Below are 15,648 nucleotides of genomic sequence, written 5' to 3' on the forward strand. Positions count from 1 at the left end.
CTTTTTTCACCTCGACCTTTAGCTTTTAATTAATTTGATCCGATGCTGGTTGAGGGTGGTGGTGGGTGGGCGGCGGGGCTCAGGGTGGGAAGTCTGTATTTGAAAAATAAACCTGAGCAGTTTCTACAACAGAGGTTTGTTTTTGTCCCGTTTTATTGGAAATCCGGTTTGATCCAGTTTACAAAGGAGTTAAAATAATAAGTGGCCTATGTTTGTATAGCACCTTCTAGGGCTCTACAACCCCCAAGGTGCTTCACAACACAATCATTCATCCACTCACAATCACACACTGGTGGTGATGAGCTACACCGTAGCCACAGCTGCCCTGGGGCACACTGACAGAGAAACAGGCTTCCCTCCGATCACCACCAGCAGGAAGGCGGGTAAGGTGTGAAAGGAAGACCCGAGACACGGATCGTCTTCTTCTGATTGAGTCTGAAACGTTTTTTCCACATCAGTCTGGCAGAAATGGGGAAACTAACACACCGCCGGGTGGTTTACGAAATACCTTCACCTGTAGGTGTCACAAAACTGTTGACAGGAGCAGCAAAAAGAGGGAAGCTAAAAACAAGAATCTGGTGCAGAAGTCCATTCATGTAGTCCAGCTCAGGCTGAGAGACCATCTAAAGGCTCAGGAACCTCTGCAGGTGTTCTGGTTAGCTCAGGGGTGTCAAACTCAAACTCACACGGGGCCGAAATGAAAATCTGGGATGGAGTCGCGGGCCAAACTTAATATTTTTTGAAAAAGTGGCGGCTGATTTTCTGTTCTACGCAGTAAAATCCCTGCAGAAACTTTAAAACCTGCTGATCGACCTAAAATAACACACACAGACTAATAAAGTATTTTAAAAGTATATTTTCGTGTCCTAGATGTTTGTTTTTCTTCCATATTTGAGCTTTATACACACTGGAGGACGCTGAAGTTACACACTGTTCCTCTGGGACATCCACACAGACTCCCGATCCTGGAGCCTTCACGCACCGCACACTGCTCACCTGCATCACACTGAGACACACACACACACACACACACACACACACACACACACACACACGCGCACGCACACGCACACACACACACACACGTTTGTGGAACAGCAGTCTGAGGGGTGAAGACTGAAAACTCAAACGTGGGACAGATGGACGCGTGTCCATGCTTACAGGTGGAAGCCGGCCGAGCTTCTTCTCAGACGACGGCAGCTGCTTGTTCCTCAGCTTCTCCAGAACTTCCTGCAGAGCTTCTATCTGAGAACAGAGTCAGACGTGAGGAGCTGCTGCTGGAGGGTTCACCAGAACATCAGACATGGAGATGTTTCCCCTTCAGGATGAAAAGATTTAGATTCATCTTCATCACCTGACCTTCAACAGACTCACCAGCTCCTTCTCATCTTCGGTCTTGATGACTTCAAATTCCAGCGATCGCTCCTCGATCAGCTCGTCGCAGCTCCCCAAAGCCACCAGCAGCCAACATGAGGCGCTGAGGAGCAGCATCCTGCGTGGGACCATGGTGCTGCCGAATGCTGAGGAACCTGGGACCTGTACCTGCCTGTCGGACACTGATGCTCGGCCAGAGCCCGGCTGGTTTATACTGTTTGGAGATCTGAGGTCACTCTGACAATATTTACCCTGAGGAGGAGGCAATCAGACGGCCGACCTCCAAGGTCAGATGAGGGAAGAACTTATGCTCCCTCAAACAAGACGGTGGCGCGACACACCTGCCCTCCGGGATGCGGATGAGAGCAGCTGTGACGCAGTCTCTCGTAACGACCCGTTTATTTCCATCAGGTGTGAGGAACATCTGCTACGGCTCAGGTTTAGCGTTCTCCCGTCTGAGCCTCGATATTAAAGGCCAATTAATTAATTATGGATTTCTGGTTAATTTCTTTCGTCCAAATGTAAAACACCCCTACAGAATGGAGGGGCGGAGTCAAGCCGATGGACCCACCTCCTAAATCCAGACGGATGAAAATTTGGAGCGCTGCAGAAATTGTGCTCAGAGAACATCGGAAGCCTAGACTGGTCCGGTACTCATTCCATCCTTTAAGCTCCTCCCTCTGTGGACATGTCCCTTCAGCCAATCGCCTGTTTCCATTTAGTCCTGCCTTCTCCATCCACTATTCTCACAACAACTCAGGTCCTCTCACCACATCCATACATCTCTATGCTGGTCCTCCTCTCAGTCTCCTTCTACCTATGTCATCACTGTCTCTGTCCTGGACATGTCCACTTCAGTCTGTCCTCTCTGACTTTATGTCCACAACATCTAGCATGAGCTGTCCCTCTGATGGCTCTATGTTCATTCGCCGTGCTTCCTGTCCATCAGCCCCTCCCCGTGAGCTGTCCAGCAGGAAGAGCTGCGACTCCTCGGGTCTTGGTGTCATTGCTCACGTCAAAGTACACAAAGCTGCAATCTCCGACAGGTGGGGTCAGCGTAAACCAGCCGCCCGGTCTGAAATTACAGTCCAGCGGTACGAAGACGAAGCCTTGAGAGTAAAAACACAGTAAAACCAACTCTTTTATTAACAAAAGGACTTTTCTCTGAGACGTCGGTTTGCTGTCGCAGCACTCAGACCATCTCTCCGAGACAAACTTTAAATTACAAACTGTAAACAAAACACAAATCTTTCTTAAAATAAAATCGTTCACGTGAACAAAATCATGAAAATCCATTCCAAATTACAACAAAACCAAACCAGAAAACATCTCCTGGCTGCATCTCAGACCTAAAGGAGAAAGAAAAAAATTAAGTATTAATCACGAATGTCTAATTCTGGATTTCAGACCTTTTATCTAAATCATTTCTACTCGCTATTAGTTGTGTTAGTCCCGGAACAAGCTCGTAGTTTATTCTGTTCTCTCCAAGGTCAGAGCTGCAGACCACAGGTCCGTACAGAACAGAACCATCGTGTTTCACCCCAGATTTCCACCGGCCATGAAAGCGGTCTCGTAACGTAATAGCGGCGTTCTATTCGTGAGCTCATTTCCAACCGGGATCTATTCTGACCCCAAATAGGACTGAAAGTGTTCCACACAGCTGATCCCTACATTGGCTGTCTGTTAAATTCAGAATAGATTTTAAGATCCTCCTTCTCACATATAAAGCTCTTAATAATCAAGCTCCATCATACATCAGTGATCTGATTGTTCCATACGTTCCTAACCGAGCACTTCGCTCCCAGACTGAAGGTTTACTTGTGGTTCCCAGAATATCTAAAATTAGGATGGGAGGCAGATCTTTTAGTTATCAGGCTCCTCTCCTGAGGAACCAGCTCCCAGCTTTAGTCCGTGAGGCAGACACCTTGTCTACTTTCAAGACTAGGCTTAAAACATTTTTATTTGATAGGGCTTATGGTTAAAATCTGATGTTAGCCTAGACCTGGACAAGTGGGGGAGTAGAGGGAGGTGGAGTGTACAGTCGGTAAAGACGGCTCTCCCTTGCCCTGCCTCCAACATGCTTCCATCTAAATAGGATAGGTTATCCAGAGTTATCTCTGTAGTTATGCTGCTATAGGCTTAGACTGCTGGAGGACACACTGACCACTTCTCACACTCTACTGCTTTCTTCTACAGTCTGCTCTTTAACTGTATTATTTCCTGCTATTTCAGCTGTTAACTTTATTTTCTCTCTAAGTGTTTTTCTCCCCAGAAGAAGCTACAATGATGTTCTGCTGAGCTGTGGTGGCCTCATGGAGGGGGCCATCATCTAGCACAGGGATTCCCTAAGTGTGGTGCGCGCCCCTGGGGGTGCGCGAGCTGCCGCTAGGGGCTGCGCAAGGTGAAAAGTGTAATGGCTGCAGAGCTCAGAGAAGTCTGTCATATGTCACCATTAGCGTAGCCAAAAACTTATTTGTGGGTGGGCCAAAGCAAAAGTGGGCCCAATAAATGTAATTGAAAACAAGTATATTTTGCACCTGTGTGTGTGTGTGTGTGTGTGTGTGTGTGTGTGTGTGTGTGTGCTCTGTGTGTGCTCTGTGTGTGTGTGTGCTCTGTGTGTGTGTGTGTGCTCTGTGTGTGTGTGTCTGCTCTGTCTTCTCCATCCCCAGTGAGTCATGGAGGATGGCTGCTTATACTGAGCCAGGATCCTCTGGAGGTTTCTTCCTGTTAAAAGGGAGTTTTCCTCTCCACTGTCGCTGCATGCTTGCTTAGTATGAGGATTGCTGTAAAGACTCTGACACTAGTCAGTGACTCGATGCAACCTGCTGGATTCCTTATATAGGAAACTTTTTTCTGATTGCCTTAATGACCTGACCTGTATTGGAATGTTTACGTGAAGGTCCTTGAGACGACTTGTCGTGATTTGGCGCTTTGTAAATAAACTTGAATTGAATTGAATCCCATGACATCATGAAATCACGGAGGAATTGCAACACCACACGTGATTTCAGACGTTCAAACACAATAACAACCAAGAAGACAGCTGCATGGAAGAAATGTCTGTGGGTTATTTTGTGTTCTGTTTACATCGCTTACAGAAATGATGTACTGCACGTGACCTTTATTTTGTAAGTTTCCGGATGATCTACGCTGCTTTTCAATTCAATTCAATAATACTTTATTAATCCCAGAGGGAAATTAGAGACTGTGTTTGACTTCCTGTCTGCCTCAATCTAAACAGCCGAGTTTGACGTGTTTTGGAGGTGTAGCGCGTCAAAAACAGACTCGAAACGTAATGATAGCATGCCCTCACTTCTGGGGCGTGTCCAACATGTCACATTGCTGCCGGCGGAAAGGAACTCATCCACTATAATGGCGGATAATTACCGCGTAGTACGTTTCGCCACGCTTTGATGTCCATCAGAAAGGAGGTTCTGCAGCATCGGGTCCAGAACCAGCAGACTGACAGACAGCTTTTTCCATCAGGCCATCAGACTGCTGAACACTTCACAGACACCTCACCCTCACTACTGAAACTCCAACATTGCACGCTCCATACTGTACATTAATGCCACAGTTCTGCACATACCAGCCTCTGTATATTTTATATCTCTTGTCTTATTGTTTACTTTATTCATTTGTATACTTAGATTAGCCATTTTTATATTTTACTTGTTTTTACATTACTGTATTTTTGCACAACTCTGTTGCTGTGAAGCTCGCACACAAGAATTTCACTCGCATGTACTGTACCAGTGTACCTGCACATGTGACGTGACAATTAAAGTGGTTTGATTTGATTTAGTGGAAAGAAGGGGTCAGCTCTTTAACTGGTGAGTTGAGTCTTTTAGGGTGTTGAGATTGAACCAAGTCCTGGTGAGTCAGCCATGCTGAAGTTCTACTGGTAACATAATTCAACCAGAAGACATCATGTGATCGTTTCAGGAACAACACAACTAGAACTGGAGACATCGGAGGAAAGTCACTGAGCTCACGCAACAGTCAGGTCAGCAGTCGGGTGTCAGTGAGCCACGTGTCAACAGTTTGTACTTACGGGGTCCAGACACGCGTTCAGCGTGGACTTTTAGCATCGTCTTTGGAAGAAGACTTGAACTGCTCACGAGTCTGAAACATATAATCAGACTTATTAATTATAATAATTTTTACCCACTAAATGTTAAACTCACATCTAACACTCATAGTGGTAAACTGCACACACACACACACACACACACACATATATGTACATACATATATACAGTGTCAGGCTATTAACAGCTATGCATTACGGGGCTCCCAGGGGCAGATAAGAGTTGGTCTCTCTCCGAGAATAATTATGAATTTAACAACGATTACTGCCTGATGACATTTTCCCACATCTGCAAAGCTCACTGGAAGGACACAAACCGAGGACAATATTTTCCTGATATAGGGTTTATTACTCAAGTAAGGGTAAAAAAGTATCCGATTAGAAGGCTACTTGAGTACTGAGTATCATCTGGTCTAATATTTTTAAATGATGACATCAAACAGACAAAAAATAAGAAGTTATGAGCAAATATTGGTATTTTAAAGACTAAAGGGGAAATATGTAAACAAATAAACAACATAATTACAAAATAACACATTTTAGGCTAAATTTAGACACAAACTGGAGACAATATTTTCCTGATATACAGGGTTTATGTAGTTGTCTGAAAATGTAACGCATTTAAAAAATAACGCGATAATACCGAAAACCGTGGTAATTTCGGTCACAATAACCGTGAGGTTACATTTTCACACAACCCTACTTTAAACAGGTGAGATGGCACATCAGTGGTGGACGTGTTACTGACCATGTAGCAGCCGGTGTGAAAACCACACAAGTACCACAGCATCAGCATGCTGCCGATGACGTTGATGTCTGGAGAAATCTCGGCATCTTTCCCACTAAAGGCCCAGGAAGGCAGCGGCGGAGGAGAGAAGGAGGGCAGAAGGTTCTGAAGATTTAAAAACACATCCAGCATCAGAATGAGTTTCAGTAGCACCACTAGCCATGAGTCAGTCTGCCCCACCATCCATCTGGGTCAGAACCAGGTCTCCCTTAGAAAAGCAGCAGTTCTGTTATTCTGAATCAAAACAAACTTTAGAGTCAAAAGCTGCATGAAAATATTGTCTGAATTATTTCATGAGAATCAAACTTAATCCTGAGTTCAGAGGTCAAAGTTTGACTTTGGTGCTCATGTAAGAAATGTTGAACTTGCCCAAGAAAATAAAGGGATGTTACTGAAAAGTTACATATGACAAAAAATACGTTTCCAATCACAAAGTTTACTTTAGAAACATGTTTGTTGTAAAATAAAAGGTCAGATTTACCTCCAAACCCATCCGAGGAGGAGGAAAAGGTGGGAAGAGCAGGTTGCTGCTTGGTTCAGCTTCCATCCCAGCTTGGTTCTGATTCCAGGTTTTATCTCTCACCGGCTGAGAAAATCACAAGTTTGATGTTGTAGCGTCATGAATGGCCTCTAATTTGTGGCAAAGGTCACATGTTCCCAGCTGGGTCGACTGTAACTTTGCCCCACAGATTAACAAGCGAGGAGCCATGATGTCTGCTGGAAATCATCTTCATCTGCGGCTGTTCCGTCCCAAGCTGAAGGACACTTCAAGATTCCAATTATAATTTAATAATTGCAATAAACTCTTTAACTTTATTACTGTTTATTATAATCATCAACAATAATCATCATGGTTCATTATAAATGCATTCAATTAATGAATTCTTTGATTAATAATAATTGTTTATAATCGAGGGATGCGGTTCAGTAAACCAGAAGGTCATCTCGCACGTAACCAGCCTCATTCAGAAGGGATATCCGGGGTAAAGGGCAGCATCATCACGTCTTTTACTCATGACCACGCTTTCTGAGGCTGAGAGTGGGCGTGTTCTAAAGGTTTTGTTAAAACCGAATTCCAGCAGCAAAAGTTCAGTTCTTGAACCAACCACCATCCTGAGGAGTAAGGGTCGGCCGCCCTGAAGCCTCCACCTGCTGTTCTGTCACGCCGACAGAATAGCTTCGAATAAACGCACCTGTAACCAGCTGACGCAAAACTCCTGAGTTATTGATTTTGAGAGTTAAGACGAGAAACTCCTTCAGAGTTACGCCAGACGCTCGACACTGTGTACCTGCGACATCTTTGGACCAGAGAGTCGGTTTTACGCGAGTCTTCGCTACCGGACCGGGTACCCTGAGGCTGACAACATCCTCCCTCGACCTCCGGATCCGCACAAGGGTCGTCTGAATGGGTGAGGTACCACACAGGTGGTGTCTGATGCTGTTCTCTCTAAGTACTGACCGAGTTAGCTGCAACAAGCATTCACCCAGAACGAGTTCCTCTCTCTGAAAGAAACCTTCTGAGAATCCGTTCACGCATCCAAGCTCTCATTTCACTTTAACTTTCCATCCAGACACGGGTAAAGCTTCTGATACCAAGTTTAATATCAAAGCTGGTAAATTGTTATTTTTAATTGTACAATGTTTACTTTACTATCAAATATTTGTGCAGAAAAACCTGAAAAATTCTTTCTTTGGGTCATTTATTTTGTTAAATCTTAGCAAAAATAAATCACAAAAGCGGAAGAAGAGCTCCTGCTGCAGACAGGAGACCATCTCTGATGGATTACAGGGCAAATTACCAACAGTCAATCTGTGGGTTTCAGCAGGTTTATTTTTATTTTGGCAAGATCAGAGAAGAGGCACGTCAGTCATCTCGTCCGACTGCTTCGGCTGGAACCTTTTGTGTTGTGTTTTCATTGCTTTTCCCACATTGCTGCTGCATCTGAGGAGCATGCCCGCAGACTCGGCCATTTGCTCCTCCCTGCACCAGCTGTGCCCTGTTTTCATCAGCTTCTGGTGGTTTAAAGGCCCTGCTGGAGCTCCTCGTGGGGACAATAGTGCAGAAGTGCCTTTTCTCTGGTCTGTTGTCTCCCACTTGGGGCTTTGATATCGAGTGATGATAAGAGTAATGGGTAATCTGTTACCTTTGTGAGATTCTGTGCTCTCTTTAGAGTAGTTAGTTCCTTTTTGTTAAATTTTATTGTGTGAGTCTGTTTTGGTTAAATGTTCATCTCTGGGGAAAAGACCCTTTTTGTTCCATTGTGGTTTCTTAATTTCCCACGTGTTTTCTCAAACTCCAGTGGAACTGCCCCCGCTGTGATACCGCGTGGTACTGCAGCGCCGCGTCAACCAACAGAACACTACAACATCCAGAGCCTTGGGGAACTCTGGGCGGACTTCATCCAGCCCCAGAACATTGCCGCCAAGGAGCTTTTTGACCACCTCAGTGACCTCATCCTAAGAGATTAGAAAGCCCAACCCAAAGTACCCGGACTCTGAGGCCCTGTCCACACGTAGCCGGGGATCTGCCAAAACGCAGATATTTTTCTACGTTTTGGCCTGTCATCCACACGAAAACAGATCTTTTTAAAAACTCCGGCCAAAGTGAAGATCTGCGTTTTCTCCGTTTTGGGTGTCTGCGTGTGGACGGACAAAACCGGAGTTTTAAGGTCCGCAACGTCACTTTCCGCGACAAAAAAATGCTGACATCACGTGTGCGACCTGTGTTTACACTAGCCGGCAGCATGGATGCCCTCAGAGCTGCGCTCGCTTCATCAACTGTCCAAGCGCTTTCTGCTTGTTTGTTTTTGCAAGAGGAATCACTGCTCCTTGTGGAAGACCACAGACGAAGGACGAGGTTAAGAACGGGGGAAGTACTGCCGCCTTAACAACGTATTTATCCGGGTACGTGTGGACAGAGTTTGTTTTTAAAACGAGGTGGTGTGGATGCAAGTTTCTGGAGGGGCGGATATTCGTTTTTAAAAAAACCCGGCTACGTGTGGACTAGGCCTGATTCCTCACCGGAAGACATGCCGGTGGGATTGAGGAGGTCTTGAAAGAACTCTTCCCACCGATCCATATCTCATGTAGAGGTCGGCAACACACCACCCCCACTATAAGCAGTGTTGGTAGCACACCGTTTCCCCCTCTGAGGCACCGGATGGTGGACCAGAATCATCTCGAAGCTGTATGAAAGTCTTTCTCAATGGTTTCACCGAACTCCTCCCACGCCCGAGATTTGCCTCCACACCCACCCGGGCCACATTCTGCTTGGCTTGCAGGTACCCACCAGCTGCCTCTGAAGTCCCACAGGCCAAAAAGACTCTTTTCACCTGTCCCAATCGGATTTCACCGAGGAGTTTATTTGTGGTAAAGGGCCAGTGTTACATATAGCACCTTCAAGAGTCCTAGAACCCCCAAGCAATCAGTCACTCACCCTTTCACACCCTGGTGGCTACATTGTAGCCACAGCTGCCCTGGGGCACACTGACAGGCGCCACCAGTCCCTCCAACCACCACCAGCGGGGTTGGATGTCTTGCCAAAGGACACAACAGCAGCAACAGACTGAGCGGGGCTGAAACCCGAAACCTTTCGGTTACGGGGCGGGCACTTGTGTCATCAGTAACGAAAACTCACCGTGGAGCAGTTTTCATCATCTCTCCCTCCTGACTTCTCCTCCCTCCTTCGTCTCCTCTCCACGTTACTGGTGGACTTGGTCTTCCAGTTGCTGCCCTACAGAAAGACACACACACACACACACACACATATAAGTATATATATACACATATAAGTATATATATATATATAAGTATATATATATATATATATATATATATATATATATATATATATATATATATATATATATATATATATACACACACACACACACACACACACATATAAGTATATATATATATATATATATATATATATATATATACACACACACACACACACACACACACACACACACACACACACACACACATATACATATGCCACTTTTTTTGTTTGTTTTAACTCATTGGCTGCCAGCGTTTCTCACCATTTTTACTGTTTTTTTAAGAGTGACAGAACGTTGCGCGCCAGGATGATGTCGACGCCAAAACAACAAAACAAAGTGGAGCCTCACCTCTTACATCAGGAAGAATCCGCACGTTTCGAGCGTTATCCGTTCTTTTATAATTCGTTGTTGAATTGTGATCGGCAGAAGCTTTTCCGGTTCGCGCCTCACTTTTTTTTACAGCAGCGGCCCAAAACGATCTCCTAACACATGGATGTTCTGCTTCCTGATCACGTGACGTGTGACGTATGCGGATGAAGATCGGCTTTAGAGCTGAGATGTTTGTTGTCACGGTGTGGGGGCTCGTCCGACGCCCACACAGTAAAAACATGCACATGACGACTTTAGTCGTCACTGGCAGTGAACGAGTTAATCTCCACAATAGCTAATAGCTACACTATGTTAGAGCATTGTTAAGAGGCATTAAACATGTTTTAAGATCATTTGTTTTCCAAATTTGCCTTTGCAGCTTAAAAAGTATTCGGCCCGATATCCATCAGGATTAAATCCCACCTGCTGCACCCCCTCACCTTGGCTGCGGACACGGAGGCTCTGCTCGGGCCGTGAAGTTCGTTGTGGCTCAGAAGGCTGCTGATGTCCAGCTCCTCTTCGTTGTTGTACTCGTCGTAGCGAACACAGCAGCGCTGACCTTTGACCCACTGAATTACAGCCGGGTAAACTAAACCATCCACAGAATAAACAGCCCGACACCGAGAGCCGGGCTTCCAGTCCTGAAACACAAAACCATCAGCGCACAAACTACTTTTATTTCATTCAGTAAGTTCATTTGACTGAAAGCTTTACTGTAATATTTTAAAGGCCCCGAGTGTGAATTCCATTGAAATCAGGATGAAAAAATGCGACTCTTTAGCGCCGTGCAGTTCAGAGAAAGTATTGCAGCTACGGTGGCTCACTCATGAGTTTGATCGTATAATCAGTTTCCAACCTGTCTAGCCTAACCCACATGTAACGGAATGAAATGACTGTTTTCCACCAAAAGTCCTTTTCCCCCACTCCTCTGATACAGAACTAGTCTGCATGAGATATGGCCTCAAGGTCTCGTGCATTTGTTATAAACTGCTTCTTTTCAGCTCAACAGAAGAATGAAGAAAGGACTCTCTCCTTTTAATAAATCAAAGAACTCTATTTTAATAAGCTAATCAAACAAAGTGTTAGTCAATAATAAGATGTGAACGATCTGTGAAATGAAAATATTAATGACTCTATTATAATCATATAGAATATAATAAGTAATATGACTTTAAAAGTTTCCACTAGGACTGATCTCACGTAGCGTTAAGACATGACACATTGCTTTACTGATCCAATCAGAATCTGCCAGATCTGACGGAGGCGTGGTTTTGGTGGTGTTTGGTAAATCTGTCATCTTTTCATTCGACCATAAACCAAAACATCCGAAGTATAAAACTATGCCCACGTCATCTTTAACGCCAGTTCAAAGCGTTCTAGAAAAGTTGTCGGAGTGGCCAATCCGTAACTTTCCTCTTCAGCCGACAGAACCAACGACAAGCTGGATAAAATCTGTTGCTGTTCCACCTGCTGCAACGGTTCCTTTTAGAATAAAAGCTGGACCATCACGACCCAGGTTTGGGTCTTGTTAGATGCCAACAAAACCATCGTGACCCGGAAGTATCTCAAAGACTGGTGGATGGGCAACCGCTGCTTTTCCTACCGGCTTCCGTTCAAGAGAGGGTCCAGCTGGACGTCGACATTCCGGATCTAAAGGGGACTTCCGCCAAGGGTGCGTAGACCAACCGAATGGCGTTGAATGGGTTTATGAATCTCCTAACCAAAGCTTAGCGCGAAGACATCACCTTCACTTCCCACCAGAACTAATCGTTTCTTCGGATTTGCTGGTTCTGATCAACATCCCACACTACACCATTCTCCGTCTCATTCACCTTAGTTACACCATACATTTAGTGTTAAAGTTAGTCTAGTTTCATTAGTTTAGTAATAAATCTTTAAACTTTTAAACTTGACTCTCTCTTCTGTTGTCTCTGAGTGAATACGAAGTGTTACATAATCCCTGCAATAAAAAGTTCCAATCTTCTGGTTAAACAGTACCTACAGATCCATAAGGGTGATTTCATATTTGCTATGGAATATTATGTCTCATGGCTCATTAAATAACATGTAATTTAACTCATGACCCACACGAAGCTTAAAACGAGCTACTCAACCTCTTTAAAAAAGCATTTATAATTATGACTGTTTTATCAGCCTACCAGTCCTGAAGGAGGCAAGCTAGTTCTGTTATTGAAGCGGTCACGCTTCACACACGGAGGAGGGGTCACGTCAGCCGGAGGTGTTGTGAGAAATTGTGTTTCCCTGAAATATTCTGTCCCCCCGTGTCGGGAGATCACACTTCTGGCTATTTTCACAACATTTGTGATAAACTTTTACGGGAAAATTATGTAATGCAATCATGTTATGCTTGTGATTTCTCATCTATAATTCCTCCTAAAAACAATAAAAGATACAGTAAAAACATTCTTGTTCACGCTTTTGCAGCAAACTTATTTATCTTTTTTGAAAGTTATGTAAAAGGATGTCATCTCGCTCAGTTTAACATCTTTTACTTGAGGTAGTTTAGTCCTCATAATGGACTATAAGTTCTGTGGATTAGGAAATATTTGCTCTTGACTGCCTAAGGGAAACAGAATATTTCAGGGGGACATAATTTCCCTCAACACCCGTTTCACATGGATCACGGAGCGCACCGCTCGATGTAAACAAACATGCTGCCGCTACCAGCTTATATGGATATGGAGCGATCACTGGCTGATCGTTTACTACGACTGGTGAAGGCGTGTTGGTGAGCCGGGGACACGCTGCGGACATCAAGTAAACAATGCTAACTTATCCACCAGCTAATCGTGCTCACGGCTGGCGTGGTGGATGGAGATGGGCGTCACGAGCTACTAGTTAGTCACAGCTAGAGCCGGGGAGACGCTGTGTATGCCGTGTGTAAACTCCCACGGATTACCAGCAAAAGGAGACCAAAGTCTAAAGGTAACGTTTGAGAAGAAGCCCTCTGAGTCGGAACGTCTCAGTAACGCGTGGAGAACTACATCGCCGTCAGTAAAGTGTTGTGGAGAAAAAGTAAACAATGCTAATTTAGCCACTGGCTAGTTCATAAGCGCTGGAGCGTGTTGGGCGAGACGGCAGGCTGCGGGAAGAGAGGAGACTTGAGTAGAAGGACTTTGGAATGGACACGTTGGGACCGGGTCGGGAGTTCTGGTACGGACACGTTGGGACCGGGTCGGGAGTTCTGGTAAGGACACGTTGGGACCGGGTCGGGAGTTCTGGTAAGGACACATTGGGACCGGGTCGGGAGTTCTGGTACGGACACGTTGGGACCGGGTCGGGAAAAGACGGATGATCAACTTGAGGTGAGACAAGTTGGGACACTAACAGAGAAACTAACCAGAGGCCGGCGTTCAGCTAATAGCGGGCGGGGTCTGAACATATGCGGCTTTCTTGTGTCGGACATGATGACAAACGGACAAATTTTAAGTGTCTTTTGATTTAATTGTTTTTTATTCAAACTAACAAGTACAGCAACGGTGTAGCTATTCTTTTCTATTTCTTTGTTGAATTAGCAGACTCCATGCTTCCAGGGCGCACTGCTGCCCTCTGCTGGTTCTGTCAGGTTACAGTCACGGTCCAAACGGTTAACGTGGAGCTCGAATGTCCCTAAACAGCTACTGTATTTTAAGATGGTGGATGACCACGGAGCCTCGACCACTGTTTATGTATATAAAACTGTAAAATTTGAAGTTGAGAGGAAAATTTAGAATTGATGTTGGTGAGAAACATTAGTGAAACAGGACAAGTTTGTGAACTGGAAACACAGGAGCTGATGGTAAACAGGTAAAAATATCACACACTGGGACTTTAATGAATTGATGGTGATTTTATGAAATTGTGGGTATTTAAGTCTTAAAATTAATAATTCTAAACAACTTTTTACTAGAAAAGAACTTGACCTATTTACACACGTGTGGTTTTACATCATCAGTTATTGAATAGACCTTCTTATGGATTACAAGTTTCCATTGAAGAGTTTTTTTGTGTTTAAAGACGGACGCATCCTGACCTGAGGCTGTGGGTCTCGTGTCAGAGGTAAAGATTCAGGACTCTGGAGCGAGCTCAGGTCCATGTCCTCCTCGTTCCCGTATTCGTTGAATCGAACTCTGCAGCGCTCCCCATCCACTGCCACCACTGTCGCCGCGTAGACCTCTCCGTCCTGGGACCAGCAGGCCCGACACGGAGCTCCCACCTTCCACTGAAGAACCGGCGAACACAAATAAGATGGTTCCACAACATTCTCACCCACTGCTGGAATCACTGGTCAGAAACCAGTAAAAAGGGCAGGTGAGTGGATCTCATATTCAGATTTATAACTTGGTTTGATGGAACATTTTTACATCCTTTTGCTCATTATTTAACTCAAAACCTCTTTGATTTTCAGAAAGCTGGTGAATTTCTTCATGAAGTCCTACCAGAAAGACTGACCTGTAACTCTGTACTGGAGACGGTCTCTGTAAGTGGACAGCCCGTCTGTCCGTCTTCCTGTTTTTGTACCGTCTCCTCTGAAGCATCAGGTACTGTGGACGTGATGTCCTGCATGAAGGCAGACCAACAAACTACTTTGGAACTCATTTATTAATTTCATTTATCTTGACCAGGTTCTGATCAGCAGTTGAGCAGAAAAACATCCTCAGTAAAATATGCCATGCTTACACACGACGTTTAGTTTAACTCTGACATTTTCTAGTTCAAAGGTCACTATTGTGTCAATTTGGTAGCCCTTCGGGTGGCTCAGTACCCGTGAAGTAGCTCTCGGTAGGGTTCAGTGTTGTTTTTGCTAACGAAAACGATGGCGAATAGATTTCGTTAACTCTTTCTTTTATAACAAAAACGAGACGCCGACAAGTTAAAAATAGCTCTTTAGTGATTAAAACACGAGACTCAAAATAGTCATTTCTGCCCGTCTCACAAAAGTAAAAAGTAACAGCGCTGCAGCTTTGTCTGTGCCCGCTGCTCAGCAGACCAGCCTCAGCAGCGGAGTGAAGCTGGCTCCCAACCCACATCAGAAATCCAGCATAACAGTAGCCTAGTGAACTAGACCAAATTCTTGCTTTGCAAAGTTAAATAATACATTTATTTAGTCTGGCTTGCCAGGCTAGCATAATAGCGCTAACCACCATGGATTTCTGATGTGGGTTGGAAGCCAACTTCACTCAGCTCGGCTCAGTGATTCCCTACCACGAGAGCATGCAGCGCTCAGCCGCTCATTGACA

The 15,648-nt window shown here is 44.8% G+C and overlaps 2 protein-coding genes across 2 annotated transcripts in view; both read right to left on the bottom strand.

Annotated features, from left to right (window-relative positions):
• Positions 1 to 840: 840 nt before the first annotated feature.
• Positions 841 to 1,648, bottom strand: LOC107372864 (cocaine- and amphetamine-regulated transcript protein). Its single transcript, XM_070554355.1, has 3 exons — positions 1,375 to 1,648; positions 1,162 to 1,245; positions 841 to 1,006 (listed from the first exon to the last, which is right to left on the bottom strand). Exons 1-3 carry the CDS (start codon positions 1,504 to 1,506, stop codon positions 899 to 901), a joined length of 324 nt encoding a protein of 107 aa, XP_070410456.1. The 5' UTR covers positions 1,507 to 1,648; the 3' UTR covers positions 841 to 898.
• An 849-nt stretch (positions 1,649 to 2,497) lies between these two features.
• The window catches only part of LOC139061618 (uncharacterized), a 71,951-nt gene continuing 58,800 nt past the window's right edge, over positions 2,498 to 15,648 (bottom strand). The window contains exons 8-15 of the mRNA XM_070553878.1: positions 14,861 to 14,968; positions 14,442 to 14,630; positions 10,849 to 11,049; positions 9,889 to 9,984; positions 6,733 to 6,837; positions 6,213 to 6,356; positions 5,429 to 5,499; positions 2,498 to 2,723 (exon numbers count right to left, since the gene is read on the bottom strand). Of these exons, the coding sequence (XP_070409979.1) occupies positions 5,446 to 5,499; positions 6,213 to 6,356; positions 6,733 to 6,837; positions 9,889 to 9,984; positions 10,849 to 11,049; positions 14,442 to 14,630; positions 14,861 to 14,968 (897 nt within the window). The 3' untranslated portion in view covers positions 2,498 to 2,723; positions 5,429 to 5,445. The remainder of the gene's footprint in view (positions 2,724 to 5,428; positions 5,500 to 6,212; positions 6,357 to 6,732; positions 6,838 to 9,888; positions 9,985 to 10,848; positions 11,050 to 14,441; positions 14,631 to 14,860; positions 14,969 to 15,648) is intronic.

The sequence above is a fragment of the Nothobranchius furzeri genome, chromosome 8 (genome assembly GCF_043380555.1).
Source record: "Nothobranchius furzeri strain GRZ-AD chromosome 8, NfurGRZ-RIMD1, whole genome shotgun sequence".
NCBI lineage: Eukaryota > Metazoa > Chordata > Actinopteri > Cyprinodontiformes > Nothobranchiidae > Nothobranchius > Nothobranchius furzeri.